A 24,930-nucleotide genomic window follows, 5' to 3' on the forward strand; every position below is an offset into this window, starting at 1 on the left:
TTCTCCAAAAACTTTTATTTTGTAGAAAAACAAATAAACAAAAAACCCATCACAGTGTGTATTTGTGTGTGTGTGCGTGTGTGCTTATGTTGGTTTAGTGAGCAGCTGGCTGGAGAAGTCGTACAAATCTTTGTTCATTTTTTTCAGAGTCTGAACTTCTTCTTCGAGCTCAGCGATTCTAACCTTCGTGTTCTCGCCATCACCAAACACCGACTGAAAACACAAAAACAAGCAATTACACATCACAGAAAAAAAACAAAAAAACAATCTCTGTCATCTGTCTCCAAACATCGTCTTCTGCTCAACGAGCTCACCAAAATCACTTTTTCCCCCGTCACTTTAAATACAATACATGACTGGTTCCGCACCAGATGATCCTGCAACTAGGAGGTGTTTGCTCCCATTATCAACATCAACAATACCAACAGTAACTGCAACTTCAACATGCTTTCTTTCTAGCGGCCACTCACTAGGGGGTGAAAGTTGTGGTTCTAGAAAGACTCAATTGTAACTTAATGTCAGGACTAAGTTTAATTTGTAACTGTCAAAATGGAGGGTTTTTGCTGTACACTCATTGGCTGATGACTTGTAATTGACAGGTTGTGAACCAGTCGATCGCAGTCAGAACCTCCCATCAATCACCACATTTGGGTTGAAAACACGATGACGTTGGCAGCACACACGCTCATGACGAAGCTTCAAAGTGCTAGCTCCGCCCATTTGTTAACCATCTATGGAAGCTGGTGAGGTTCAGCTCGCCTGAGGCCTGGAGAGAGCATATTTCTCCTATACTGGCTTCTCTTCACTGGCTCCGGCTCCCTGTTAAATCCAGAACACTTAAAATCCTGCTCCTCAAATACAAGGTCTTGAATAATCAGGCTCTCTTATCGTAATGACCTTATAGTACCATATCACCCTATTAGAGTACTGCAGTGCGAGAGCATACATTTAGAATACGCTCTTGCACTGCAGGCTTACTTATATGGAGATACAATCAGGGTCCAAAGTTTTATTCATTTGAAAAAGCGACTTGAAACTGAAATTCTAAGATTTGATGTTAAAAAAAAAAAAAGAAGGAAAAAATGAGTTTTATTTGGAATTTATTACAGTGGAACCCCGACTTACGAATACCCCATTTAACGAAAAATTCAAGTTACGAAGGCACTTTCTGCCTGTGTTACGGCAAAATGCCCGTGTAACGAAATCCGCTGGCTCTGATTGGCTGAGCCCAGAATGCCTACAATGCCCGCAATGCCTTCCGAATCATGTGACAACCTCCTTGGCTTTCGTACTTGCGCTTCGCTGTTCCACTTGAACGACGTATTGTTGTTGCAATTAGCCTATAGCCAATCGTTAACTCAAAAGGCGCGATGGGTGCTTCGACTTACGAAAATTTTCAACTTATGAAAGACCCTCGGGAACAGGGGCGGATCTAGAAGGGTGGCAAGTGCCACCCTAAAATGATCCCTTGCCACCCCAAGTGCCACCCCAGTTTTGCATATGACAGTGTTGTTTATTAAAATAAGATAGCATTAACGGTTTGAGCGTAGTTACAGTCAGTGAATATAAATGCTAAAACTGAATATACTGCATAGTGTTCCCCCCCTCCACCATTAGCAAATGGTTCAGCCCATAGCAGGACCGGCTTTTTTCTTGTTTTCAGTAGCAAGCGATGTTTATGATTGTGCCAGAGCACATTTTGAACAACACCATGGATGGTTGGATGTTACACTCTGGAAATGGAAGGAAGGTGAGTGTTATTAACCCTCTGTGGTCCACGGACACGCTGCACCTCCAAATCACATGACTGATGTAAGCTGACATAGCAACAAGCTGCAGCCATGCTGAGTCTCTATTTCAGCCCACATTGAAAAAAGAAAAAAAAAAAAAAGTCAACACGTGGGATTTGGTTTTTTTAGGAAGAGGGGAGAGTTTTGGGAGTGACGGCAGCGAGACAGAGCGAGCGAGTGAGTGAGAGAGAGAGCAAGAGAGTTTTTAGATGTGGGAGATTTGTGACGTTTAGTGTGGAGTGTATACTCAGTGTGTTGTGTTGTCTTGTGTAGTTCTGTTGTGTAGTCGTTTTGTTTTGTGTGTCAGTGAGGGCACTAATGAATGTCACAAAGGCACATTTGCAACGTAAACACTATCACTAAGTAGAAAACCAGCGGAGTGATACACCTCCTGCTGTCAGGCCTGCAGGTTTATCCCTGTGCTGTTCTCCTCTGTCTTTTGGTGGACAAACTTTTTTTTTTTTTTTTTTTTTTAACACTGGCACACATCATTTGTGGGGCATCTTATTGCAACACCTGATTGTTCTCTCATTTTAGTTTTAGTAATATTTTGAAATGGTTGTACAAAATGAAAAAAACAAACAAACAAAAAAAAAAAAAAAAAAAACAAAACGGCAGGTGTATTGGCTGCATTTTTAGAGAAATAGTTGTATATGTTTACAAAATGTACAATTTATATTTGCATTTCAAGTTATAAAAATTTACTCAACATGTCTGTGGGGGGTTTTTTTGTTTTTGTTTTTTTACAGTAAAAAAAATACTACTAGGATTTTAAGTATTTGTGTGATTTCAGATCAGTAATACTAATGCAGTATGTCAGTGAAAAAAACTAAATTCAGTTGAGCTGAAAAGAATGATACCAAACAAGGCAAGGGGAAAAAAATGAAATGAAACAATTTGAGGGTGAAATACAAACGTAAACTCAAAAGGAGTCAAAAATGGCCGGTTGTATTTCAATCCTCAGTGGGTTAATCCAACAAATCATGAAAAATTAGGTTTAAATTTTTGTTCATGACAGTGCAGATTTCTGACATTTTGTGTAATTTAAGCATGTAACAATGTGATTGTTTTCTAACAAAAAACAGTGTGAAACTTAAGTTAGACTTGTGTTTGTAAATGAGCCGCCCCATGTTGTGTAGCTTTCTGGATTTTATACTTATTGGGCTACATATTTATTTATTATACAGGCTATACAGTACATAACATCAAAACTCACGTTTTATCATATGTAACCACCTGCATATATGTTTGGGAAAAATAAAGGCTTTGATTTTGCCACCCCATTTGATTTCTTTGCCACCCTCATGCCACCCTAAGAAAATTTCTCTAGATCCGCCCCTGCTTGGGAACGAATTAATTTCGTAAGTCGGGGTTCCACTGTATTTGTTTTCATGCAAATCTTTTTTTTTTTTTTTTTTTTTTAACAGTTTCAATTTTTCTTTTTCAGTTTCAAATTCATTTTTTTTGTTTTAGACCTATTTTTTTCTGTTTAAGACTTTTGACCCTGATTTTGTGCTGTGGCGTGTATCAAGAGGAAGAGGTGGGTCGGAGGCTAATGATTGACAGCTGCTGTGTCACGTTGGTTACAAGCTAAAAATTAGCATTTTGGTTAAAGATGACCACGACTTCTTCCTGGGATGCCGCAGACACCAGCCAACAGGTAAGAATCATGATTTCTGATCATCCTATGATGGACTAAGGTGGGAAAATATTTACCCAGCAACAGTAATTACTGTTATCTGATTGGCTGGGTTGAGTTGGACCCTAATTGATCTCCATATTACTTGCTGTTCCTAGAGTATTTAAAAGTAGAATGGGAGGCAGAGCCTTCAGTTTTCAAGCCCCTCTTCTGTGGAACCAGCTTCCATTTTGGATTCAGGAGAGAGACACTCTCTCTACTTTTAAGATTAGGCTTCGAACTTTTCTTTTTCCTAAAGCATATAGTTAGGGCTGAATAAGGTGTTTATACACCTCTCTGCATTTAATCATTAGTTATGATTAATCTCTGGCTCTCTTCCACAGTGCATCTTTGTCCTTTCTCCACCCCTCCCCTCAATCGGTCGCAGCAGATGTCCACCCCACCTTGAGCCTGGTTCTGCTGGAGGTTCCTTCTTTTTAAAATACAGTTTTTCCTTCCCACTGTCACCAAAGCACTTGCTCATAGGTGGTCAATATGATTGGTGGGGTATTCTGTTTTCTTTAAATTATAGTAGGGTCTTTACATTACAATATAAAGCACCATGAGGTAGGGGTGTGCAATATATCGAGTTTTTCCACATACAACGGTTAAAGTGGCTTTATTGTAACCATCGAATATAAATTGCCATGGCAATATTAAGCTGTCTGCATATAATTCACTGAGATTTTTTTCCTCCCACACGCTGCTAATGCATCATTAACCCCCACCCCACCCCAAGATTTTCTACCTGCCACACTGGGCTGAGCATGCGCATTTATATACTACCAGACAGGGAAAAATATAGCAACAGCGGGAGTTTCAGACTCGTTGTCATTTGGATTTCACAAGGACAATGCTGCACAAAATGCAGTAATTTGCAAAAACATGCCGTAAAACTACACAGGTCAACAATTTTTTTTTTGCAATCATCAGAAACCACAAAACACTTTTGTAAACTGTTTTCATGCTGATTTCAGGTCTACTTTCAATTTTTTTCCAGTCACATCAGCCACATCATTTTGAATTATGAGTAATATTAGTTTGCATTGGACCTTCATGCAGTTTTTATTAAACAGGCACCAATCAAGCAACTGTTTCAATATTTTCAGTCAGATAGGTGCACACTGTGGCATAGATATGATGATCAGTGGGAGTCAGCTACCACTGTTTCTTCAAAAAATCCTTAGCATATGATATTCTTGTGCACACTGTCCGGATTGTCAGGGTACAGCGTCCAGTAGTCGGCCATCATGCTCTCATTCCAGAAACCTTGGTAGCGATGCTCCATTAACTGAATGTCCTGATGAAAACGCTCTCCCTGTTCATCACTCACCATGCCAAGATTTTCTGGAAAGAACTCGAGGTCTGAGTGCAGGAAGTGTATTTTCAATGACATGCAACAGCCCAGTTTCTGGTAGGAATCAAGCAGAAGCTGAACTCCTTCCATATATGCAGAAAACTTGTGGATGCCCAGAAAGTTTTTGCAGAGCCACTTCAAGTCCTCCCAAGCTTTGAACTCTGCTGTTGAGAGAGATTGTTTGAAGCCTTCATTCTGCAAAATGGACTTGATCTATGGACCTATAAATACCCCTTCATTCATTTTTGCACCTCTTATGTTTGGGAACTTTTCAGTGGGGTACTGAAAACTGCATGCATTCCCTTTGCCTATGGCCTCAACAAGATTCTTCATCAAGCCTAGCTTGATACGGAGAAGGCAAAAATATTTTATGCGGCTCAACCAAAGGCAGAAACTCGACACTGCTTTTTCCTGGCTCATAGGCATCTCGTGGCTGCCAGTCACCCTTGACATAATGTTCCACAGTAGATTGGCTGTCCCACAGGCACAGGAAACAGCAGTATTTGGCGAATCCTCCTCGCATTTCCGTCAACATACCAATCACCTTCAGATCACCACCGATGATGTTCCACTAATGAGTTTTATACCCAAATGATTCAAGCAGTGTCTTCATGTTGTCATAGGACTCCCTTAGATGAACAGAATGGGCAATCGGCACACTTGGTTTGACATTTCCATTATGGAGTAGGAGTGCCTTTGAGCTTTTTTGTAAAGAATCAATGAAAAGACACCATGCTAAAGAGTCTGTTGATGTCATGACAATGGCACATTGAGCCGTCAGTTGTGAAGAACGCTGTCAAGTTATGACTTCAACTTCTGTAGTGAGTTACAGTAACACCCTTGGCAAGCAAATGCTTCTGCTTAAGCCTCGAAGCAAGAAGTTCTGCTTTGTCTTTCGACAGATTTAAATCACGAACGAGATAGTTTAGCTCTGCTTGTTTAAAAGTCTCTGGTTCTGAATCTTCATCAGCCAGACTGGATCTGATGGCTCTGGATTGTAACCAGAGGCACCTTGACCGTTTCCTCGTCACCTTCTACAGAAGCAAATCCATCATGTGGCAGCACAGGGACAGGCCTTATTGCAGAATCCAGGCTGGTGTATACAATTTTGTGCTTATTTTTGAATGAAAATGCTGTTGTACTCACACGGCATCTGTTGCAGATGACATGTGGAGCCCAAGATTTATCCTGGTCACCCAGAGGGCAGCCAAAGTACAATTTGTATATCTTCTTAAGGTCTATAGTAATTGGGAGACGTGCTTTTGTCTTGAATGAACCACACACATGAGAGAAACTGTCTGGATGATTAATACAATCTAGGCACGGTAACAACTGAAATCGATTGCAATTAATGCCCTATGTAACATAAAACACAGGGAATTGTCATTAAATCTGGTTACATGCTTAGGCTAATTATACCAACTATTATGCAATATATAACTAGCATATCACAAAAACTGTACATGCTAGGGAAAAACTAAACACAGATTTGAAATCAGCATGAAAAACACTACAAAACCCAGCGTCGTCCAAAATGAAGACTGTTTTAAACTCGGCATGTGAACATCTCCCCACACAAAGAAAACCAGCTTTGGTACCTGTAATTGTTCTTGGTCAGTCGTTTTTATACTGACTGTCTAGACTTTTGTTTCTGTAGTCTGAGATCATCACATTTTCTATTTTACAAATTTTATATTTTATAAGCACAAAAGTTTGTTTTATTTTGACTCGTGAATTCTTGTTTGATGTTTTTGTTGCTGTGATCTTGTGTTTGTTTGTTAAAGGTCTAGTGTTGACCACAATCAATAAGACTGACTGGAATGTCAGGCTCACAGTCAGTTTGTCTCTGACCCTTGGCCAGTTAAACTGTGGGATTGTCAGAGGATGCAAACCAACACTCGACAAAACTTCGGCCCCTCTCACCTTGTCAGTCATGGCATTCATCAGCGAGTTCAGCGTGTCGGCTTTCTGCAGGTACGTTTCCTCCTCCTCCTGTAAAAAACAGAAAAACCTCTTCAAAGTAAAACCTGTGACCTATCAGCTTTAAGTGAGATGTGCAGATTGTCACTTCAAAATAAAATTGAAGTCTTCCACCATAATTACAAAAATAATTTAGCAATAAAATTTAGCACTGCTGTGTGAATCTGGTGATGATGATGAAGACATCTAAAAATTTTATGTCTTGAGAACTGATCAATTAAACGATGTTAAACACTCCAAACAGGACTGATGATGTTAGCAGGCACGCTGGTGACAGAGCACTCTGACCTGTCAGGCAATCAAAGCTGTAAATATTGATATTATTGCTTACCCACTGAGACGCCAGCAAACACACGCATTTTTCAAACCCATTGTCATTACGGCAGAGAGTGTGTGTGTGTGTGTGTGTGTGTGTGTGTGTGTGTGTGTGTGTCTCAGCCTGTATTAGATTCTGTCTCATTAGCATAAACTGCTCTGAGGATGCTTATGAAAGTTTCCCTCTCATTGTGTATGCATTTGTGCGTGTCTATGTCACCTTCCTCCTTCAGAGGGATCGATGTGTTTGAGCTGCAGCTTCATGTTTTATTTAAACGTTTCCTCGAATTGTGTTTGATCTTTCCATTGATCTTTTCATCTTTATGTTCAGCCTTCACAGCTCCTTCGTTCACCTGTGTGTGTTTTCATTTCTACCCTGTCATGTCGGAATTTCTTGTTGTTGTGGCTCCCATCTATGAAAATAAACTGCTCAGACATTCATTTGGTTTTTACTTCCGTTAACAGGAAGCTCAAATATGGAAGACACTAGGAAGAAAGGCAGCACTCACCTGTGTGTGGAGCCTGAGGCGGACACACACCTCCCCCGGCTCACCGCCGTTGCTCTCGGAGGCATGCAGGTGTCGGCTGAAGCGTGGCAGAGGGACAGCAGGCCGACTGTCAGGCAGGAACATGTTAGCGGGAGCTGGCGTGATGATGGCGTTTGTCACTGGCCCTAAACGCACAAACAGGAAGTGATGTCGTGGTGCTCAGGAAGTGTCATTTGTGGATGGAGAGACATAATCACTACAGAAGAAATTTTGCTTCCTGTGTAAATTCTACAATGCCCATGGATCCTCTGCTAACCCGACATCGCTCATGACATCATCAGTTCATTAACCATTAGGTCGTAGGTATGAACAGGAACCGACTAATCAGGGGCCAACTGACCCGAGACATTAGCTGAATGACAATTAACCCTAAGGTGATGAGTGCATGTGAGTTTCCTCGGTGACTCGCAGGTGTAAATCCAGGGTGAATGCCACCTCTTGCCCCATGGCAGTTGGAATAGGCTCCGCCCCGCTGGGGTGATAATGATGATGTAGGAGGCTCCTGAAGGTCAAAACGGTTTCTTCTTCTTTCGTGATAGCTCAACGGTGTTGTTGAAATAAAGCAGTTTGTTTTTGAGTAACATTGCAGCCCATGTTTACATCACTTCCGGTCATCTTGGCTTTCAAGAATGTATCCGTCTCTTAGATGAAACAGGAAGCGAGTCAGCGATGTCGTGAACCAGGCTGAAACTGTACCAATCTGAAACATGCAAATGATGACGGGCTGCAGATTAAAAAGTCACTTAGGTGAAACTAAATTAGGGGTTTTGCTTACTTGTTTTTGTAACCTTTAACAGTTTTTGGTGCTTTGGTTCTATGACATGTCTGCAGAGGCTAAGCCTACACTTGAAGCCACTGAGGTTTTCGTTGGTGAGAGTGATGCGATGCCACTGTTATTCCACTTCCAGCTGTTGTATTTGTTGTCCTGCAGTTCTCTTTATCCAACATCATTTATCATAAAAGCGTAGCGGTCACAAACTGTTTGCTCCTTCCGAAAAACAACAACACCTGGAACTAATTACGTGTCTACCTTAAATACATTCACATAAACACACTATACCATAAAACAAAAAAGGTGACCCCTAGCGGCAGACATAAGGTAACAACCCAAAAAAATGTCTCCTACAAAGTCAGTTAGGTGAAAAATGCATTGTTGGTTTCCTGCACGTGCTCAGTTCTTATCTGCTGATGTTCGTTGGTCTGCCCTCAGCAGCTCCTTCAGCTGATAAAACCTTAACTGTCCTGCAGCGTTTCCTCATCCGGCACACTGACAGAACCTCTCTCAAGCACCAGAAGAAGAAGAGACGAGTGGGCCTGACCTGACCATCAAACTTTCATTACATCAACCTGGCGGGGTGGGGGGTGGAGGCAGAGCCAGGTGTTGGTCACGCTACGTATCCTGTATGAGGATTTTACTGCATCAGATGTGCCTGCCTGAAGTTAGCTTAAACTTTTACACACAGCCTCATTGACAAACTAGGATTTCACCTCCACCACCTGATTGCATACTGTATGTCAGGTCCTCTGGGACTAATACAACATCAACATGTGTTAACCCATAACCAATACGTACTGACGACCATCAGTTTTTGATCAGATCAGAATGTGGCTCCACGCCAACTTCTAGCCTCACACCCAAAAAAGAAAACTCTTCTGTCACATGGGCCTTGGTCAGTGTGACAGAAGAGGATGTGGAGAGGGAAGATGGAGGCAGATCATCCTCCCCTGAAGGGAGCATGAGAAAGGAGGAGGAGGAGAAGAAGCTGTCGACTGTCACTTGACATTTCCATCACAGGTGCCTTTGATTTGGTGTTTTACAAATGAAGAGTATTAAAAACTGAAAATAGAGCAAAGTGTCTGAGTTTGTGAAGGACATTCAGAGAAACTCGTGTGAAATATTAAAGTTCTTCTGGTTCATCAGTAAAATATTTAAGCTGCTGCACTCAAGTCACATCAGGAGGAGCTGATGGACATCAACAGATGGCGATCACCTCAATAACACATGACTGCTTCTGCGCTGATGAGGTGCTCTGCAGCAGGGGCAAGCTCACTTTGTTCCAAAAAGCTGCCAGGTCACATGACCTGCATGATCATTTACCAATGAGACTCATGAAGCAGACGGGATTATTCAGATCCCGAAATTCATCACGATTCTGATTAGCACCAGGTAAATCACACCGCTGTGTTTGGTCCTGATGAACGCTACCTGTGACAGGTTCTCTGTCAGGCATGTCTGACGTCAGGTTTTCACACCTCGGCACGTTTTGCCGCGATCGCTGCGTCAGTCCCTCAGACAGCTGCGGTCTGCACAAACACGTTCAGGTGTTTTTGTGGGAAGAACGGAAACAGGAGGATCTGCGTGTGAATGAACTGAGCATGCAGTCAGTCGTAAATGTCTCTGAAATGTGGCGCTTTGTTCCAAACGGGTGGTTCTAGCAGCAGCAGGTTGGCGTCCAGCGCCATAAAGATCTACACAGATGAACGAAAATCATGGAAAATATTCCAGACCAATGTCCAGTCAGGGCCCACTGCGCAGCAGTTTAATAATCCAATCATCATCACTGGCAAAAAACAACTGAGGTCAAAACATTCAGAGGTCAAAGGTTAAACAACAAGGTCCATGGTGGCTCTCCTCCACCTATTGAAGATTCCTCTGGCTGCTGATTGAGACAAGGACCAGAAGCTCCGCCTCCAGCACAGTGTGTGTGTGCGTGAGAGAACCAGTGCCATCTGTAACCACGGTGACCACAGGTCCTCTGAGAAACTGTCCCACTGCAACTCATCAACCTGTCATCAACGCTCTTCCATCAGCTGCAACAGCCAATCAGGTCAGGACAAACACAGGAAGTGGAATGGCGCCTTTAATCTCCTCGGCTTCCTTCACTTGCAGCCACTCAGAAGGAGCGGCTCTGAGCAAGGCGTGCTCCATCAGTAAATCTGCCGCCACACTGACACGCTGCCAGACTCATTTCACGCCAACAGAAGCTCCAAACCGCAGCGCGTGGGAGCGGATTTACTGCATCTGCCTCCACCTTCAGTCCTCCAAAACAGTCCTCTGCACCTCCACCTCCCCACTCTGTATTCACTCCACCTTCAGCGCCTCAGCTCACTGTCACTCTAACTTCCTGTCTGGGGACTTTTTAAATTAATTTCCCTGAGATTAGCTCGAGGATCTGTTTAAGAGCCTGAAGGATGACAAATCACTCGGGAGACGATAAAGCAGCTGAGCTGACTGACACGCCTGAGCCCCGAAACAGGAAGTAGGTCATTTACACAAAGAAAGAAACAAGCGAGCTGACCTCACCTGCTATCTCTAAACAGCTTTTTTATCACCTGTACTCAGGTAGCAGCTTCACCTCTAGCAGCCGCCTCGCCGTGCTCCTCGCTGTGAGACCAGCCAGCGGCGGCGTCTTTCAAAGGTTAATGTGAAACTGGTCTGACTGCAGCAGCTGCTGAAGATGTTTTATCTGCTCAGAAAGTAGTTTACAGCAGACTGAAGACCACAGCCTTGTGACCACGACTCAGAGTCTGTTCACCTGAAGGTTTCCCATGAAGAGCTGAGCCACGCCCACCACGCCCTCTCCCCACCAGAGCAAATCTTATGCCCAGAGATTCTGAAATCTACCCACCCATCCATCCATCAACTTCTCCATTATCCACCTCCTTAACCTCTGATGCATGCTGCGTGCTGCCCCAGCTTCAGATGTTCCAAAATAAAGTTGAAGACGTTTTTGCCTGCAGGTTAAACTTCTACAGCCTCACACATTACAGCTGCACTCCTGAGAGCCAGCAGCTTCATCTTTGACCTAGAGCACCAGACACATGATGTGCCAATTCAAAATATGGACACAGATCAAACAAGCAGAACCACAATAACAAGCTGTTTGATTGGCTTCTAGGTTAGCATGACGCTAAATGTTGAATAAAAGTTCGTGATTAAAATACTGCTCTGGCTCATCGATGATGGCTCATTGATCAGCCAGAGCAGGTGGTTCCAACACCCGATCAATAAGTATAAAAGCAGTTGCTGAACCAGGTTTACACGTGCAGTCTGTCCTGGGGGTTCAGTCCCCAGGCATGTCAGTGCCTTGGTCAGATGCAGCTGATAGCTCATCTGATTTCAACTAAGCTGCTGCTCCAGAATAAAACCAATCCCTGAGAGACTATGCTCAGGGTGAGAAACTCCACCAGCAAAACACAATGACCGCCAGGTCACCTTGCAGGTGAGCAGAAAGAAGCTCAGACATAGATTTCAAAATGAAGGTGTTTATAAACCTTAAAAAGCAGCTTAAATATTTTTGAGCTTTTATATGAAAGTCAATGATACAATGATTCAAGGTGAAACAAAGTAAATGTGTGTCTACCACCGAGTCTCTGCATGACTGCTACCATTTATTGAAGGGTCATTCTGATATTTATGAGATTTTATTTTGAAAAGCCATAAAAACTGGCATCACTTACAGTCCCTGATGAGTTTTAAAAAGTCTAGCACACTTCCTGTAAAACCTGTTAGTCATTTAAACTTTGAATGACGTGTCTATGATAAAGAAAGAGGGTTTTTTTTTTTTTCAGGATGTCTTCCCAATAAAACAAAGGCCAAGACACATGCTGATATAACCTGTGTGTGTGTGTGTGTGTGTGTGTGTGTGTGTGTGTGTGTGTGTGTGTGTGTGTGTGTGTGTGTGTGTGTGTGTGTGTGTGTGTGTGTGTGTGTGTGTGTGTGTGTGTGTGTGTGTGTGTGTGTGTTCAAAGCTGAGGGAAAGTGTTAAACATCAAAATTTAGGTGGAATGATAATAATAACTGGTGCTGATGCTCAGTTATTTAATTAAAAACTGTAAATCTCTAGGGGACCCACAGGCTCTGTTTTAACACATCGTTAAAGGGTGTCCTCGCTCTTGCATCATAAATAAAATCCCCGAGCAGTGAAACTCAGGAGGTTTGTACTGAAAAGTCAGAGCAGAATTCCTGCTTGTTGTGCTAATAGAAACGGGCTAATTATCTCCCACTCAATTACACATATTGATCGTCTGCTTGGCTCCGGCTGCTGGAATTACACTAATGGTCCAAATGTGGTCCAGAACGACAGATAAATCAGACTGAGTGTGTTAGAGGCTGAAGGGCTGCCAACACACTGCAGACACTCTGAGGAAACTCCCTCAGCTGGTTCGGAGCCTCTCACCTGGATGTTTTATTGATATTCCACTAAACCAGGGGTCTCAAACTTAAATGAGCTGTGGGCCATTCCTGGCACTGTCATCTCGTTGGAGGCCCACTAGTGTTCAAGTAGTACAAAAAAACAAACAAGAAAACACCCACAAATATTTCAGAAAATGTTTTGTTTGTTTGTTTGTTTGTTTTTATTTCAAATATTGTATAACAAGACAAATCTTTTTTTCCCCCCCTCCCTCTTAACTAACTGAAGCCTTTCATTTAACTACCAAATAAACACATTGGTCCTCTCTTTCTGGCCACACATGTGGCAGCACTTCTATCATTTTGTTTGTATTCAACAAAATAAAAATGCAGACATAAGTGTACACATCTTCCCCCAAACAAATCCTCCCTAACAAAAAAGTCACTTCAAGGGCCTTTAATTTCTTCACGTCAATATACGGGCCAAAAGTAGGGCTGACGTGGGCTGCAAGTGGCCCCCGGGCCGCCACTTTGAGACCCCTGCACTAAACAAACTCATGAAAGACACTCATCACATCAACTGCTTCATGAGCTGAAGGAAAGTTGTTGGGGTTTTTTTTAATACCATAAATCTGCAGTTCATCTACCGTCCAGCAGAGGCAGCAGTGAGTCCGTCTCCATGTTAAAATTAACAAGTTTCCAACCAGACACAAAAACTGGTTTAGCCCCAAAAGATCATTTCTCTCTTCACAACAACTGTACAGGTGAAGAATGTTTTTAGAAAACAACTGTTTGCATTATTAGGGGCGTGGCATCTTTGATTGCAGACAGCTAGCCACCTGTCAAAGCTTCACCAAAGCCTAATTTTACTCAGTGTGGATGTTAATGTAACGCAAGTATGCAGATTAGTTGCTAACATAATTTAGCTCATCTTAAAAACTGTCAGATTCTTTCATCTGAGCACAGCGCCCCCCCCCCCATCAGTAGCACTGATAACTGCAGGTGGTGAGTCTTCATCAAATTTTCATTGAATGCCATTTGTTTACTGAGATACTCCTGAGATCATTGCATTTAATTTAATGCTATCAAATATAAAAGAAAATCATTGAAACTGTCAGTCAAATGTGGGCTGCTGAAATGAAAGTTTGCATGTTTTGCGATGTCACAGAAATCATTTATCTCATCTCTATCATGATAATTCCTTTCTTCTGCGAGTCAGCTTCCTGTCTGTGGTTCTCTTACAGACTCTGATCATAATTCAGCTGCTGATGATTCGTCTCAGCAAAAAGTCAGGATTGTAGTGAAGATGAATCTCTGGGAGGTAAAAGCAGCAGTTAAATGTCAGCACTGCAGATGGGCTGCCTCGCAATAGCCTTCCTGTACGGCCATCACACTAATCCCGCCCACCAGCTCTTCCAAAAAGTTCCTTTTTAGCTGAACAACAAAAATCCAGCAGCTCAATTAGAGAACACATCAGGAAGCGACTCTGACGCGTCACGCCAAGGACGCCGTCCAAACAGCTGATCTATGACATCAGGAAACACCTGGCGACTACAACGGTAACCTACAGCCACATGAATGGACAGCTTTCCACGCCATGGAGTTGGCAGCTTCATGTTTAATAATTGAAAAATGTAAAGAAAACCTGCAGTTTGCAGGAACGCCACAAAGACAGCTCAACTGAGTCACTGATGTTTGTGACTGAAAATGCTGTCACGCTCAGGTGTACGGTTCAATGCAGCATGGTGTGTTCAAGTGTCACTGTGTTTTTTATTCTAGTGCGATATGTTCAGGGGCCCTCAGAGCTGTCAGAGTCTCCCCCAGCCTCTCCGGGTAATGAGTCCTGAGATGAGGTGGTGGCAGCAGAGAGAGGTGGTCTCGCCTCATTGCCTGCAGGAGCGGTGCTCTGCTGTCAGACGGCCGTTTCTTTATAATAGTCGCAGATCTAACACGCTGAGAGCCGGCGGAGGAGGCAGGAGCACTCGGACTGACGCACACCTCCCCCTCTTCGCTTCTCATGAACTCTTCACAAACCTCTCACTTTATTTGGTTTATTTCACAGCAGCTCAGATAATCAGTCTCTCACACACACACACACACACACACACAGTGTGTTCGATAACAGTGATGGGATGCAGCGTCTCCTCCGAGCTTAGCACCTGTAGATGGATCTCAGATGAAGTCTCCAAGGATCACGTGATGCTGAGCCAATCACAGCATCTCAAATCAGAGACTTCTGCACAGACTTGCCTCAGTCAGAGTCAACCGTCAAATGATCTACTTGCTGTGAGGCATCATTGTTCTCACCAGAACCAAATGAAACAAAATAACTGATTAAAAATGGCGAGGAGATGTCTGAGGACCGCCTTCTGTTCCTGTGTTCTTCCAGGGTGCTCCAGGGTCCTGGAGCCATGTGAGTTTACATTTTTAACAAAGTGATAGACGGCGACCTATCCAGGTGTGTCCCACCTCTCGCCTGTTGACTGTACCCAACAGAGGGCGCTTGTGAGCGCACTGGTTTCTGTGAAGGTCGTCAGCATGATGCCTACAGACAAACATCTGCATGTTAATCAGTGACATCACTATGATGTAACGCTGATTGTTCTTCACTTCACTCAGTTAAAAAGGCTCAGCTTCAGCCTGGATTCAACTCATAACCCTGAGAGTATTTCAGGTTTGTTCCAGCTGTGACATACCTGCAGCGCTACCTGTCTGACACTGGTTTCCTGTGCTGACCCTGCCCCTTTTGCCTCACAGCTGGACTCATAGACCGGTGCTGAGGGGAGCACATTGGTCATGTTTAGTGAAGCCAGGTTAAAAATCCTTCAGCAGCAAGTGAGGTTTGAGATGGCAGGAATTATGTTCTATGGTGTTTCATCACGCTGATGAGTCCGACTCTGCACACATCAGGTAAAATCATCAGACGGGCTGAGAACGAGCACCTCCTCTCGCCTGTTTGTGAGGAGCTGAATCTGCTCTGCTGAGACGAATCCTTTTGAGGCGTTGTCGTCATGGAGGATGAAGCTTTCTCTTTAAATTCACTCTGGCTCTTTGTGAGCAGAAACGTGACCGGGGGGGGGGGTGTGAGCCGCGCATCTGGCCAAAGCATGGATTACCGTCGCTGACGGCCGTTTGAAGTGAGACGAATTTGGCGCGGAGGATTTGGTTAATTACAAAATGTCAGTCACGATCACGGCGGGGAGGTCCCTTCTCGTGTTCCTGTCAGAACCACACCGCCGCTCATCATCAAGCAGACACCAGAGGAGGAGACGGCGCCGCCAGCGTCACCACTCATTAATAACCCAGCAGCAGCTGAGGAGGAGGCGGTTAAGTCCAGCCACCTCAGGTTAAACAGCACCTCCCTGAGGTGACAGCTTAAAAGTGCAGCTTCCATCGACCCACATGTAACCAGAAGTAGATCTCAAGCTGAGATTTCTTTTGAGCAAGGCAGCACGGATAGAAAACTCAACCCTGATGATGTCACAGGGTGCGGGACTTACCTTTGTGTGTGAGGCAGCGGATGCTCTGTTTACTCTGAATGTCCCACAGTCTAACCGTTTCATCGTGTGACCCTGACAGCAGGAGAGTCCCGTCCATCGACACTGAAAGACACGTCACCATGTTCCTGAGGAGAACACAGAACCACGATCAATAAAGTTAATTAACCCTAATCAACAATCATCCTGAACCTTGATCATTGAAGTTAATCCACAGTAAACACCTGTTAGAAGGGCTTCCTCTGACGTGTGTGTTATTCACTACCATCTGGATTATTTCACCGGTGGAAACGAGCTCTTCATCACACGTGTCGTTTTCCCCACACCGGTTTTCAGTTTATGGTCGTTCATGTTTCCTACCACACCCACTGCTTGGCGAGCTTGGAATTAATCAAGAGACAGCCCACCACCATTTATCACCGTGATGTCACACCTCAGCCCAAGCAGACTCCCACAAGTCCGACGAGAAGCACCGTGAAAACATGTGGACAATACTCTGCTGTGATAAATACAGTGGCTTGCAAAAGTATTCGGCCCCCTTGAACTTTTCCCCATTTTGTCACATTACAGCCACAAACATGAATCAATTTCATTGGAATTCCAGGTGAAAGACCAATACAAAGTGGTGCACACGTGAGAAGTGGAACGAAAATCATACATGATTCCAAACATTTTTTACAAATAAATAACTGCAAAGTGGGGTGTGCGTAATTATTCAGCCCCCTGAGTCAATACTTTGTAGAACCACCTTTTGCTGCAATTCCAGCTGCCAGTCTTTTAGGGTATGTCTCTACCAGCTTTGCACATCTACAGACTGAAATTCTTGCCCAATCTTCTTTGCAAAACAGCTCCAGCTCAGTCAGGTTAGATGGACAGCGTTTGTGAACAGCAGTTTTCAGATCTTGCCACAGATTCTCGATTGGATTTAGATCTGGACTTTGACTGGGCCATTCTAACACATGGATATGTTTTGTTTTAAACCATTTCATTGTTGCTCTGGCTTTATGTTTAGGGTCGTTGTCCTGCTGGAAGGTGAACCTCCGCCCCAGTCTCAAGTCTTTTGCAGACTCCAAGAGGTTTTCTTCCAAGATTGCCCTGTATTTGGCTCCATCCATCTTCCCATCAACTCTGACCAGCTTCCTGTCCCTGCTGAAGAGAAGCACCCCAGAGCATGATGCTGCCACCACCATATTTGACAGTGGGGATGGTGTGTTCAGAGTGATGTGCAGTGTTAGTTTTCCGCCACACATAGCGTTTGCATTTTGGCCAAAAAGTTCCATTTTGGTCTCATCTGACCAGAGCACCTTCTTCCACATGTTTGCTGTGTCCCCCACATGGCTTGTGGCAACCGGCAAACGGGACTTCTTATGGTTTTCTGTTAACAATGGCTTTCTTCTTGCCACTCTTCCATAAAGGCCAACTTTGTGCAGTGCACGACTAATAGTTGTCCTATGGACAGATTCCCCCACCTGAGCTGTAGATCTCTGCAGCTCGTCCAGAGTCACCATGGGCCTCTTGGCTGCATTTCTGATCAGCGCTCTCCTTGTTCGGCCTGTGAGTTTAGGTGGACGGCCTTGTCTTGGTAGGTTTACAGTTGTGCCATACTCCTTCCATTTCTGAATGATCGCTTGAACAGTGCTCCGTGGGATGTTTAAGGCTTGGGAAATCTTTTTGTAGCCTAAGCCTGCTTTAAATTTCTCAATAACTTTATCCCTGACCTGTCCGGTGTGTTCTTTGGACTTCATGGTGTTGTTGCTCCCAATACTCTCTTAGACAACCTCTGAGGCTGTCACAGAGCAGCTGTATTTGTACTGACATTAGCTTACACACAGGTGCACTCTATTTAGTCAGTAGCACTCATCAGGCAATGTCTATGGGCAACTGACTGCACTCAGACCAAAGGGGGCTGAATAATTACGCACGCCCCACTTTGCAGTTATTTATTTGTAAAAAACGTTTGGAATCATGTATAATTTTCGTTCCACTTCTCACATGTACACCACTTTGTATTGGTCTTTCACGTGGAATTCCAATAAAATTGATTCATGTTTGTGGCTGTAATGTGACAAAATGTGGAAAAGTTCAAGGGGGCTGAATACTTTTGCAAGCCACTGTAACTAGTCATCTGGCATGGTCATATCCTGTTGAGCACGTGACGGTCTACATGTTATTCATTTATTTTCAAACATGGAGATAAAACTGTTTGTACCAAAGTTTGAACAACACATGAAGTTTCTTAATTTTCTGCTACTCATATTAGGCCCCAGCCACACTCCGTCTGAAGCCCCGCCCCACTTGTTCTAATTTTGTGCTTAAACGTCGTGACTGTTACAGACAATGAAGGTTAATTATCAGTGGACTCGCTGACCTCCAAACACTCAACGTGATCACCAGCGCCGCTCCTCGCACCGTACTGGGAAAACAATTTGTTCCACACACATGAAAATACTGTTTACAGGGCGGTGCCACGAGGGAAGTAGCAACTAGCGAGAGACTCAAGTGCAGAGCGCAGCTGGGTTGTGATGTGATGAGCCTGATAGAGAGACAGGACGGAGATGGGAGTTTCTCCTCGTCCTCCTGAAACTAGGCTGGCGTGGTCCAAACTTCAGAAGAGGAATTCCTCTTTCTAACTTGTACATATAAGGAACATTCGTCTTGGGTTGTAGCACAATTTTATCGCGGCACTGGGCGGGATTTAATGTACAAAGAACATCTTATTGCAAAAGTTGTGCAAAAGAATTGTGTTTATTTATTCCTGGTCTCCTCCTCGGGGAATAAACTGTGTGTGATTAAGACCTGCTCAGTCTCTGCTCCCTGGGTTTCTGATACACGTGTTCCCCCTCGTATTCTAAGAACCTGTGGCGTGACATTTAGGCCCACCAGCTTTAGTGTCCACACAGTCTTTTTCTCACTATTAAACAAAAAGGTAAAAACGGTTCTCCAGAGCTTCTAGCCTAAGACTTTATTTTGAAAAGAAGAAAAAAGAAAGCTGGTTTTCGTGCACACACACCCACACACGAGATGTCATGCGACCATATTCCTGCAAACAAACACCAGCGGCTGTCTCACCTGTGACCTTTAAACACCTGATTCCCCTCGCCATCCGACTGGAACGACTTTTCCCGACCGAGACTCTGCAAACAGTTCAAACAGGTAAACTTTATCATCTCCCCTTAAAGCTGGGAGGAGTCAAAACATGATTAGGTGAGAAAATGAGACAGACTCACCTGGCTGCACAGAGACACTTGGAAAATATTTCCATCACTTCCTCCACAGAACACGAAGTACTCAGCAGGGTCAAAGGTCACAGACATGATCTCCACATCAAAGAGGATCGAGAGGAGTAGCTCGCCTGAGGACAGCTCCCATACCTAGACAATTAGCAGAAAAAAAACACCTCTAAGACTGTGATGACTTCATATTTTACTGTGCTGAGCTCTGATTGGTCAGATTTAACCCATTACTACATGAACTGCAGACAGACACAGTTTCAAGACACTAACTTGTTTAGAGAAACTAAACGAAGTAAGCTTCCTCCTCAATACCACGCTATCTCCTGTTCTTGATTATGGTGAGATGAAGATCATCAGCTGTCCGCTTTACCTGGGTCACAGCTGTCTGGATCGCTGAGCGACATCAGCAGAGGTGCACAAACTCACCTTCACTGTCTGGTCTAAGGAGGCGGTGGCGACTCGAGCCTGAGCTCCCATCAGGCCGCAGTGCAGGTCTGTGATTGGCAGAGAGTGACGAGACATGATGTGGCGAGGCTCAGGGGCGTGGCTTACATCCAGCTGCACAACACTGAAACACAGCGAACAGAGTGAGTGAGTCAGCGATCCGTCTGGCACATCTCAGAGTCACAGGTGACGCGCCGATCTTACCAGGGAAGTCTGAATTTTCTAAAACACACACACAGCTAAAGCTGCACCTGCTGGACACTGCACCTCTCTCCAGGCTGACTTCACATTTGTGTTCTTGTCATGAAACACCTTGCTGCTGATTAAAAGCTACAGAACACTCCAGATGTGTTTTCAGGTGTGTCTCACCTTGACAGACTCCACACCAGAGCCAGGTTGTCTTTTCCACCGGAAACAAAATGGCTGCTGTCATCAGTGAACTTCAGACAGGTGACGTCCTGATAGTGACGACTGAGGACAGACAGCAGTTTACCTGTGCACACCTGATCAGTGAGAAAACAAAGTAAACAAACCTGAACCAAGAGACAAAAAGAAAAACGACGTAAAAACATAAAAGGAAGAACTGTCTCTCTAAGCTCTTCCTGAAATGTTTGAATCCTCGTTCCAATCAGCTCCTTCAGCCTCTGATCACCTCCATATGGCTGCTGGAGTTTTATTCTAACACTGAACCTGCAGGAGGGTCCAGATGTTCTCATGAACCAGTTTTAGTGAGTTAGTCTTAAAACAGCACGAGCTGATTTCCAATCCTGTGTTCACATTTCACTTTACAAACCCTCCTCCATGCATTCAGCTTCTACTGTGACCTCTCTGATGAACAGGATGGAAACAGCTGAGGAGCTCTGAGATGGTGATGCTCTTTCTTAAACTGCTCTGTCAGCATCATCTAAGCAGCTTTTTGTGGTGTCAGTAAGTCAATAATGAGCTTTTATGTTAAACACCTGGAGATGCTTAAAGACGTGTTTTCTGTTCAGATTAACTTTATCTGTTAGTTCTTCAGAGAACACAAGAACATTAGAATCTTTTCTCCACACGAATCCTGTGGGGAGTTGTGCTTCTTATTCCTGTGTGGGTTCTCTCCTTGTTCTCAGAGTTCCTTCCCTAGTCCAAGTCCTGACTGAGCCTGAGTGCTGTTCCGTCTCTATGTCAACCCTGTGATAAACTGGAGACCTGTCAAGGTGTACCTCGTGTCACCTATAGCTCAGATAAGCTCCTACCCCAGCAAGATTAAATTAAATAAGAGAGAAATAGATGGACGGATGTATTCTAAACTTTCTGTTTGGTCAATAATTTCTTTTTGGTAACAATGCTTCCTGTAACATTGGAAAGTCTGGGGTTTTTTTTGTTTGTTTTGGGGTTTTTTTTTTTTTTTTTTATAAATGGTGCCACGTTTGTAGGGAAAAGGCATTTGTGGGTTGAGCAGCAGAGTTCAGTACGTGGGCTGTGCCCATGACAAACCAAATCTTCTCTGCCAATGCTAAACAGCTGCTATTGACTCTCGTTTGGTATTATATATTGGATGGGATGATTGAAGTCTGAAGAAACAAGACATGTTTAACAGTTTATTTACTGAACAATCAGGGGCCTCACTAGCATCTGTACAAACCACACAGAGCCACAGCAGCCTGGCACCTCCTCATCACACTGGTCACCAGCTTGGTCACACACTGGTGCAACCCCATTCAAAGGGCAGATTGCTTACTGACCGCTTGATTGATGAGTGACCAGGGTGAATGAACCTGCTGAACAGGTACTTCACATCAGTAGAGTTACTGAAAGAACTTCTCATCAGCATCGTGCTGTCTGCCTGAGTCATACAGCACAGGCTAAACAGGATCTTAAAATTAATAAATTACATTCAGCCAATCAGAGCTTGAATAGACTCACCTCCCACAGGTAAATGGCCTCAGCGACTCCAGCAGCAAGAAAGAGTCCATTAGGTGAAGCAGAAAGACAAGTGACCACACCTGGACACACGATCTTCTGCTGCAGCTGATCCTGAACAACAAAAGAACAAGTGGGTGTGTCTACGAGGGAAGATCAACATATCCAGGCTTACTCTGTTAAACTGGCTTAACAAAATTTAAAAAGCCCAATCAGAGATTATCAGAGACCATGAATATCCGAACAGTGGGCATCAGCTTGGTGTTTAACCCCCATCTTCTTTTCTGCTTTTATGCTCTGAGCATGATCAGACATTCAATTTTCACTTCAATTCCATTGAAGTGAAAATGGAGCTTCATGGAGCTGTATACAGTTCAGAGCTCTGATGTGTCACATTAGAAACAAACATAAACCCCAGCAAACATTTTTATTGTGATGCTTTGTGTGCTTCTGATGATTGGGTATTTCCAGCAGCATTTCTTTTTATTTTCTTTAAAGACGTCTATCAGAGTTACTACAGGAAATTAAAAGAGAAAACTCAGTGTGAATAACATTTTTGCTACCAAAATAAAACTAGACCAAATAGAATAAAACAAGAACTGAAAACAATATTTGATGATCTCCATTATGCGCTGAACAGTTCAGAGTACCCAAGGTCCCTGAGCGGGTCCTGGAGAGCGCCCCATCTGGAGACTATTGTCGTACTTCGGGGCTTTAACGTTAACATGGGCGACAGCACCTGGAGGGGCGTGACTGTGAGGAACCCAACATGCTCTGTTATTGGACTGTGTTAAACACAGTTCTCCATAATGAACAACATGAAATTTTCAAGTGTAAGTGGCACCAGGACACAGCTGCTCCTCTGATAGGAGGGCGTGGAGCTTAGTTGATGCATTTTGTGGAACTTGACCCAGTGGGCTTAGCTAATTATAGGCCAACCTTCCTTTCTTGAAAGAGTAGTTGTCAAACAGCTCTGATCATCTGCAGAGGAATGGCTTATTTGAAGAGTTTCAGTCAGGTTTCAGAGCTTATCACAGCACAAAAACAGTTTTAGTGAAGGTTACAAATGATCTTCTTATGGCCTCTGACAGTGGACTCATCTCTGTGCTTGTCCTGCTAGACCTCAGTGCAATGTTCGATACTGTTGACCATAATATTCTATTAGAATGATTAGAGCATGCTGTAGGTATTACAGGTACTGTGCTGCAGTGGTTTTTGTATCATATCTATCTAATAGACTCCAGTTTGTTCATGTAAATGAGAGTCCTCTTCACACACTAAGGTTAACTATGAAGTTCCACAGGGTTCAGTGCTAGGACCAATTCTGTTTATATTATACATTCTTCCCTTAGGCAGCATCATCAGAAGGCATAGCATACATTTTCACTGTTATGCAGATGACACACAACTATCTAATCCACGAAGCCTGATAACACACACCAAGTAGTTAAACTCCAGGAATATCTTAAAGACAAAGACCTGGATGACATTAATTTTCTGCTTCTAAATTCAGATAAAACTGAAGATATCCAACTGAGGTGATCAGGTCAGACACAGATCAGCAAGGTTCAAACAACAGGTGATCAGCATCCATCACCAAAGTGACCAGCAGCACACCCTCAGCACTCTGAAAACGGCTCTGCGTACCTGCAGTACACCCACAGGTGTGTTCATGTTACATTTGAGCAGCACGCTTTCGAAGTAGAATGCTTCACAGAGAAACTGCACATCTGTAAGATGTCTCAACAAGACCTGTGTGTACTAACACAGCATCTGTGTGGAAACACGTGGACTCACGAATCAGCTTCTTTAACGTTGAGCTGCAGCCATCACACAGGTAAGGTTTGAGGACAGATAAACGGGGTTCGGTAAGGGGTCCGAGTGGTTCTGACAACGGCTCTACTTTTCCTTTTTCACAGAATTAAAGTGGCAGCTTTCTAAACGCTTTGTTTACACCTTTAGAGGGACTGCGGGTTTTTGGCCACCTGTCCGCGCTGGGGGGCAGAGCGTTAGTTTGGTGCCTCTCGCCTGGTGAGCGAGGTGGGCTCAGGTGAGCTCAGCTGGGCCAGGTGCTGTCCTACCTTTCTCTGCAGCTCCCACACGTTGATGAAGTTCTTGCCGAGCTGCGCGGACAGCAGGTACTCCCCGCCGAGCACCGTGAGGCTGCGCGCGCCGCTGTTCCCGCCGCGGTACGAGAGCAGGCTGGAGCCGCTGTGCGGGTCGAACACGGTGCAGTTCCACAGCTGGGACCCCGAATCGCTGCTCAGCAGGACCTCCAGAGGAGCCGCCATCATCCACACACACACCGGCCACCACCGTACACTCTACGTCACGTCCGAGACGGATGCGTCACGTCCGGCCGCGGTGCACTGTGGGAGATGTAGGGACAGGCTCTATTTAGAAACACCTGTTTTTCTCCAAAAATATTTAACACAAGTAAAAATACAACTTAGAGCACGGGAAGCGTTATATACACAAACATTCTAAACAAATGATAAATCATTCAGGTTTTTACTCACTTGAAAGCAAATATGAACATTTTGCATAATTAAACCTCCATTTTAAGAACCACACATTTTTTTTTTTTTTTTAAACATTCCTGAATGCCACCCGCTCAATTGGACGGGCGTGATGAGGCAGCATACGTGCCTTCACGGATAAACTGTGCCCCCTTGTGGTAACAACTAAAATACTGCGTCTCAGTCAAACAATAACACGAATGCAGTCCAACACATTTCGCAACTTGAGTACACAAATTAAATATCTCAACAAGCTTTCTCGTTTCTAGACTGATAAAACCATGATGATTTTATTTTATTGTGCTTTCATTGAATCCGTTTTATCTTTTCTTTGGTGTTGTGGTTATCTGTAAAGAAAAGGAACCACATCTGAACCTAACATCCCTTTACACCAGACAGTTACAGTGGTTGGCCGGTTTACTTTTCTGGACTCAAACCCTTTGCACAGTGAATTTCAGTTTCTTCCTTCTGGGTGAAGATTTCTGTGTCTTTAAGATATGAGGAAAACCAGTGCAGAACTTAACATGTCAAAA

The 24,930-nt window shown here is 43.9% G+C and overlaps 1 protein-coding gene across 1 annotated transcript; it reads right to left on the reverse strand.

Annotated features, from left to right (window-relative positions):
• On the reverse strand, positions 1 to 24,215 carry wdr18 (WD repeat domain 18). The gene is made up of 10 exons (XM_031743554.2): positions 23,960 to 24,215; positions 21,882 to 21,992; positions 20,346 to 20,479; positions 19,959 to 20,100; positions 19,527 to 19,670; positions 19,369 to 19,433; positions 16,303 to 16,427; positions 7,630 to 7,793; positions 6,749 to 6,817; positions 1 to 213 (listed from the first exon to the last, which is right to left on the reverse strand). Exons 1-10 carry the CDS (start codon positions 24,170 to 24,172, stop codon positions 85 to 87), a joined length of 1,296 nt encoding a protein of 431 aa, XP_031599414.1. The 5' UTR covers positions 24,173 to 24,215; the 3' UTR covers positions 1 to 84.
• Between the last annotated feature and the right edge of the window lie 715 nt (positions 24,216 to 24,930).

The sequence above is a fragment of the Oreochromis aureus genome, linkage group 23, assembly GCF_013358895.1.
Source record: "Oreochromis aureus strain Israel breed Guangdong linkage group 23, ZZ_aureus, whole genome shotgun sequence".
NCBI classification, from domain to species: domain Eukaryota; kingdom Metazoa; phylum Chordata; class Actinopteri; order Cichliformes; family Cichlidae; genus Oreochromis; species Oreochromis aureus.